Source organism: Thermobia domestica, chromosome 1 (genome assembly GCF_964235325.1).
Source record: "Thermobia domestica chromosome 1, izTheDome1.hap1.1, whole genome shotgun sequence".
Lineage (NCBI taxonomy): Eukaryota > Metazoa > Arthropoda > Insecta > Zygentoma > Lepismatidae > Thermobia > Thermobia domestica.
In genome coordinates this window covers 254,878,296-254,885,268 of record NC_137454.1, presented here as the reverse complement: position 1 = coordinate 254,885,268, position 6,973 = coordinate 254,878,296, and the positions used below count along the sequence as shown (strand labels likewise).

General features: G+C 35.5%; 1 protein-coding gene across 1 annotated transcript in view; it reads right to left on the bottom strand.

Annotated features, from left to right (window-relative positions):
• Nucleotides 1–1,513: 1,513 nt before the first annotated feature.
• The window catches only part of LOC145679411 (uncharacterized), a 102,895-nt gene continuing 97,435 nt past the window's right edge, over nucleotides 1,514–6,973 (bottom strand). Inside the window, exon 11 of the mRNA XM_081749993.1 lies at nucleotides 1,514–2,598. Within this exon, the coding sequence (XP_081606119.1) occupies nucleotides 2,369–2,598 (230 nt within the window). The 3' untranslated portion in view covers nucleotides 1,514–2,368. The remainder of the gene's footprint in view (nucleotides 2,599–6,973) is intronic.

Sequence of the window (6,973 nt, the reverse complement as noted above, 5' to 3'; positions counted from 1 at the left end):
TACCAGCATTTATAAACAAATTACTAATCGACATGTTTTGAAATAAGATAGGCATACATTTACACTAACAACCTGTGATTGTACTGCGTAAGCTCACACGGGAGGGTCCCACAAGTTGTCGCTAAAATCTGATTGCCACATAGCACATCTGATAGAGCATTATGAGAAATGAAAATAAGCAAAATTTAAGGTGCTATGGACCAGAAGTATAGGAGCTAGGGGGCTTCAAAATTTGAATATCCAAAGAATTATATCATGGAATTATGTACGTTTAAAGTAAATATCTTGAAAACGGTTAAAGCAATCAAAACAAAAGTTGCACAATATATTGAAAACAAAATGCCCTATCGAAAACCATAAACAGTATTGCCATAGATGAAACAGTGTTGCCAACTCAGCATAAGAATATTTTATTATAAATAGCACCATATACAAGTGTGCACAGATTTAAAATGCACCATTGTCACTAAACATAACAGTGAAGTGTAGTGGTACAGTGTTGTACACTATTGGAGTTACATAGCTGAAATTGTACAATGGAGAAGCCTGATATGAAGCAACAGATGGTAGTAAAGGAATCTGGGTCTCATACTATGAATTCAGTTCAAATGTATAACACAGACAGTATAACATAGCAAAATATCAGCAGTTGCAGTTGCAGCAAAATATTGATGCATTTGAAAAACGAAATTGAGTGATGCCATTTTTACGTCGTGTTTCAGCTTCGAAGCTATATAGGAGTGCAAAGTGGGATTCAAATCACTATGGAAGAGAAAGATAACAATGAAATGTAAGGTAAAAGGTACAACAAAAACATGTCCGAGGCGGAATTGGAACCCGCGATACCTAATATGTCGGTTGTCTAGCCTTCTAAACCACACCGCTATCCGGTCCGACTAAAAACGAAATGAGGTAGTAACAAAATAATTATATTTCTAAGTTGAATATAGTAATATTACGGTGTACAAACATAATCATATGGGATGTAGGAGAGGAAGTAAAAGAATATGCTACTTAACACGAAAGACCAAACCAAGAAAGTACTCTTCCAAATACTGATAAGATAACCTGGAGAACCAGTTTACGGAATTAGAAAACACGTGTTTCTTCCCTTGCGTGTATCATTTCGTTTTTGCAAGTTGTCTGTTTATTCATCGGAACTACAGAAGTATATTGCAAATTCCTCACCTTTTTCTAATGCGTTATTTTATTACCATTTGTTTCCACATACCAGACTTTTCCATTGTACAATTTCAGCACATGTAGCTCCAATGGCGTGCAGGGGCGGATCCAGGGGGGGGCGATCGGGGCGATCGCCCCCCCCCCCCAGAAGAGGAAACTTTCTTATTTTATATATATAAATAAAACCCATCCCAAAGTTTGGAGCCCTTAAAAGTAGCAATATGACAACCCACCGCCCCCCCAGAAGTCAGACCTGGATCCGCCCCTGATGGCGTGCAACACTGTACCAGTACACTTCACTGTTAGGTTTAGTGACAATAGTGCATTTTAAATCTGTACACACTTGTATATGATGCTGTTTATAATAAAATATTTTATGCTAAGTTGGCAACACTGCTTCACCTATGACAACACTGTTTATGGTTTTCGAAAGGGCATTTTGTTCTCATTATATTGTGCAACTTTTGTTTTGATTGCTTTAACGGTTTTCAAGATATTTACTTTAAACGTACATAATTCCATGATATAATTCTTTGGATATTCAAATTTTGAAGCCCCCTAGCTCGTATCCTTCTGGTCCATAGCACCTTAAATTTTACTTATGTTCATTTCTCGTGATGCTCTATCAGATGTGCTATGTGGCGATTTGATTTTAGCGATAACTTGTGGGATCCTCCCGTGTCAGTAAGATGGATGACAAATGAAAATGATAGTGAAGAGAAAACTGCAAGACATTAGAAAAATAACTAAAAACAACAGGATAGCCCCACGTAAACCTACGAAGACATTACGTTTATATATAAGTATACTGCTTCAAATTTGAATTAAATTTTCTCATGTTTGTAAAAATCGAATGGAAATTGAAATTTAAAAAAGATTAGTTCTCTTTTAATAGTGAGTATGAAGTTTTACTTATATTTGTCCATATTTTAATCAATAGTTAAAGAAAAAACATATCGAACTCTATAACAAAGGCACATAAACGTATGTCTGAATTTTCACTCATTATCGTATTCATGACACATTATGTGACTCATTATTGTATTCTCAAAACAAGAAGTACATTAACTTTTTTCTCTATGTCTCTAAGTTAGAAACTGATGTCAGTCGGAACTGCCAAACGATAAAAGAAGGAACCAAGATAGCAGGCGATGTCATCCAATTAAATAATGAAGTATTTAGAAGTTTATCTAAAATATAAATTCCTCATCAAGGAAGTAAGAACACAAGGAATTTGCCTTCGTTTGTTCATCTCTGGCAGCAATGGATCAAATGATTGATAGTCCAGCGCAACTCGACGTATCACACGAGTCATTATGCTGAGAAGATCTTTGGATGTTCCGTGTTCTTCCAGTTCTTGACACAAACTGCTAATGAACCAAGTTCCTGTTTCCTTGTTGCGCCATGAACAAAATCCTAGGATAAACAGACAAAATATATTTTAGGGTATGAAGTGTTAAGATATATATATAACTTTTCTATCTTGAATCATATTATGCTTTATGTACTAACTATTACTATACATGTGTTCCAAATTTTGATCACATGTCATTTGATACATTTAATACTATTAACTTAATACTAAAATTTTAAGTCTGATCTACCTATAATGGCGCCCAATTATAATGTATTTTGTTACAAAGTGAGTCACATTAATTATAATTGAAACTGTAAAGGGGGAATTTTCCAACATAAAGCAAAATTCACTAAATTCTTTTCTGAAAAAAGGAAAAATCCATTTATTAAGTAAGGTTCAAAATCATGTATTTACTCTACGTTGGACTCAAGTCCTTGGCGTTTCAGCACAGAAAGAGCTATAACAGTTAACTTACGATCAATTGAAAAACGCATGGCCAGCGCATTAATGAGGCTTAATTCAGAGTTTGGTACTTCTTAATAATGGTGCTTCCTATCCCCAATTACTTCAGGAATAAAAATTAAAATGATATCTTCAGTTTTGGTCTCCCATTATGCTCTGTGGGCTAAAAGAGACAAGTGATTTATGAAAGTAAACCATTGTTAGAAAAAGTGGTCAGATGCGACTGTGGGAAGAAAGAGGAGAACCTCGCAAAACACGATGTTATCCATGAACACAATCTTGTCCACATCAAACGCACATCGAATAGGCTCAAATCCGAGAAGTCTGTTTACAGCAGAAATGAGCGTTTTACCACTGATCCAACATGCCGCCCACCCACAATCAAACCCCTCAACATGACTACTTGAAAGACCGACGCTTAAGCTAAATGAACCACACATTAACTCTTTACTTTGCAACATATAGCATAACCACATAACAGTAATGCTCAAATTACGTTTTATATTATTTACAGTTTTCTGCAAAAGTTAATCTTTTGAGTTGAGTTGATTTTAGTTTAGCGTCTGTTGCGAAGAACCACAACATACATAATTCAGTGCAACGTGTAAACCTATACCTCGGTAGACCAGCCCTAGCTCCTACCTTCAAAACTTTTTTTTTTTTTTTCAAAGGAGGAACCACTGGACAACTCCACCGAAATACAAGTTTACTTTTGCACTACGAGTAATGGAGCAATTCTACTTTCCAAAATATTACTTTAATTCCTTTACCTAATTTCTAAAAATGCTTTTTTTCCTCTCTGAATATCAAATTAGTGGGGTAAGGATCTAATCTACTTTCTGAAATTGTTAATTTCCAAAAATTCCAAGGTAGTAAACAATTTATTGTAACAAAATAAGTATAGAAACAACAATAATAAATATATATCAAACAATTTAAGTTCCGTACTTGATAATTGGTAACTTGAAAACTTTTAATAGAACAAACAAATCCAGCCTTGAACTGGGAACGAATACTTGTTTCAATCAAATCAAAAGGTAGTTTTAACACAAATTCTTACTTTTTTTTCAGAAAACATATTTAACAACTCCTTTCCCTGTTGTTTTACGAAATCCTCCTTCAAGGTTCCGATCAAGGAGAGGGCAAGTATGAATTCTTTAAAAACTTAATCTGACCTTTTTTTTTTTTTTTTTTTTCAACTTTTGAAACTAACATGAAGCTTACCTTGAGAGAAACGAAAGTGAATAGTCAGTGACTGAATCCGCTATAAATTTAGAATAAAAATAAAAATGCCAGAAAGGATTAACATAGAGGATCCTTTCACTAACTCTCCCACCTCCTCTGTAAGTCACACATAATAAATCGACTAATGAAACTTTCAAAGATTTCAATAACTTACTCGAAATGATTTGAATAAATTCTTGTTATTTTAAATTTTCCACTATTTTCACTTTCATTTGCAATATTTCAATCTTCCAAAGCCATAGTTTCAAACAGAAGTAATTCTCACTATCAAAAGTCACTGTAAATTACGTCTCACATTCCCATTTCTTATAAATATACAGAACCCCTTTTTGTTCCACGTTACTCTTACCGTGTTTAGCAGTCAACAGGAAGCAGTCTCCCGTTTTCCACGTAGAGGAAGCCTTCCCGATGACGTCAGCTACTCACTCGCGCAGCCTGACTCGGGAGCGAGGCATTACGCAGTAGCTTGACAAGGCAGGGTTGCCAGCCTACTTTGACGGAAACATTGAAAGGGGGTTTCATTTACAATTAGATAATAACACAATGATAATAATTAATCGTAACACGTCCCTTTCAGCAGCGAGACTATATGAGACGTGGACCTACTGATTAACGTGGAATCCCAACCACATGAGCTCCCGCCGGGAATCGAATCCGGGTCTCCCACGCCAAAAGCGCGTATGCTAACCGCTTAGAAAAGTTAACCTTCTGTATAGACTTTATATTATGTGTATAATCGCACAATCATGTTAAATACCTGTACAGATTGTAGGTCTTGACTTATAACGTTTCATACCTATATTTTCCAGTAAAATTAGTTAACTTTAATCAAATATTAACTCTTGATTATCTCTTTAAGAACCTATCAGTTTTTAATAACTGAAACTTAATATTCTTACTTTAGAAGTATATTTTCAAAATATTAAGGAAATGAAAGAATAATATTAAACTTTCTCTGCGTTCGTATATAAGAAAATACAATTAGTGAAATAGCTTGTGTTGGTAATATGTCTCCCATTGTATATACAAGGTGACCAGAATTTTCACTTGCGAAAAAGGGACGCATAGGAGTCGGCTACGGAAGGGGAATATCTGACTTCCAGATTGCATTTTGGGACTCAGCAGTGTTCTCAATTTACAAAATACACAAGTAAGAATGATAACACATCGTTTCTAACTTTACATGTACCACACAACAAATAATGGTTCCCGATTGCAAGTTCTACCCAACAATTCTTTTAACTGGTTGAACACTCAGAATTCCCACTCAATTCCCACTTGAACCACGAACACTCAATTACCATTTGAAAATCCAGAAGTTCTAGACACGGTTGAACCTTCCCAATGATTGTTGGTACGGAAGAGAGTAGAATTTGCATTGACGATTTATATTTTGAATAATAATTACGGGACACCTAGGTCATTTTTACTTAAAATCGGGACATTTAGGCGTCCCGTTCGAGAATCAGAAAAAACGGGACAACGGTTGGAAAAAAGGACTGTCCCGGCTAAAACGGGACGTCTGGTCACCTTGTATATATATATAAAAATACGTCTTCAAACAAACGATGACGTCGCAGGCTTAGGCAACAGACTGGATAAAAATGAAGATTATCTCAAAATCATTGACTAGTTAACTCAGTAGTCTAGGGTGATTCTAAAATCTCTATGCGATTTCAAAGTACTGTAGCTTGCAAATACTAATCGTGTCTTAATGAAACGCCTACAGTTCGAAAGAAAGAGTCCCCAAGTTCATACATTCATTACATTCATATACATATACAAGACTTGAATTTATTTTTTTATGGCAAAATTATAGTATTTCACAGCTTGCATAGGTCCAATTGTGACCTTGGTATATGTATGCCCAATTCATGTGTGTGTTGGTGCATTTGCCCCTAGTATATTTGACATTGGTGGCCATGTTAGATGCATACTTTGTTGTTGATTGTCGACAGGGTTACGCGTATTGTTGTATACTCGGCGAATCCTTTATTAGTGAAAAGATTGCAATGAGCATTTTGATTCAATTTTGCTTTAAGAAGGAATAAAGCGCAGCATAGTACTGAAAATGCCTAATGTTGCATTTGGTGAGTCTTCTATAAGTAAAACGAGTATATACAAGAGATTTAAATGTTTCTAAGGTGGCCGTGAAAACGGTAAATATTATCAATATCCTGAACACTCCAGCACACTAGGCGTAACAACCAATAAGAACGTCGAAAAAGTGATTTCCTTTTAGTTTAACGTCCAACGTTTTTGCACTGAGGTTTAGAGAGACGGTGAAGATGAGAATAACAATAATAGTTGAATGATGAAAGTGGGAGAAAATGGAAAGACCCCGAGAAAACCGACACACACAGTGTTTGCCTAGCACAAAGTCCAATTGACAAAACTGGGATTGACTCAGTGATCTCACTCACCAGAAGTGAGCGTTCTACCACTAAGCTACCGCAGCTCCATCGAAAAAGAGAAGGATATTACTATAGACAATAACTTAATCATTATCGAAGAGATTGGTGGTTATGTTGGTATATCATTTGGTTCATGCCATTTAAGGTTTTCGAATGTTTAGGACATAAATAATGTGGCAGTAAAATTTTTGTCGAAAATGTTGAACTTCGATCACTTACATTGCACAGTAAATTCGAGATTTTTTGATGAAAACAACATTATTATTCCTCCGCCTCTCTACCCATCATATATGGCCACATACGACTTCTTGCT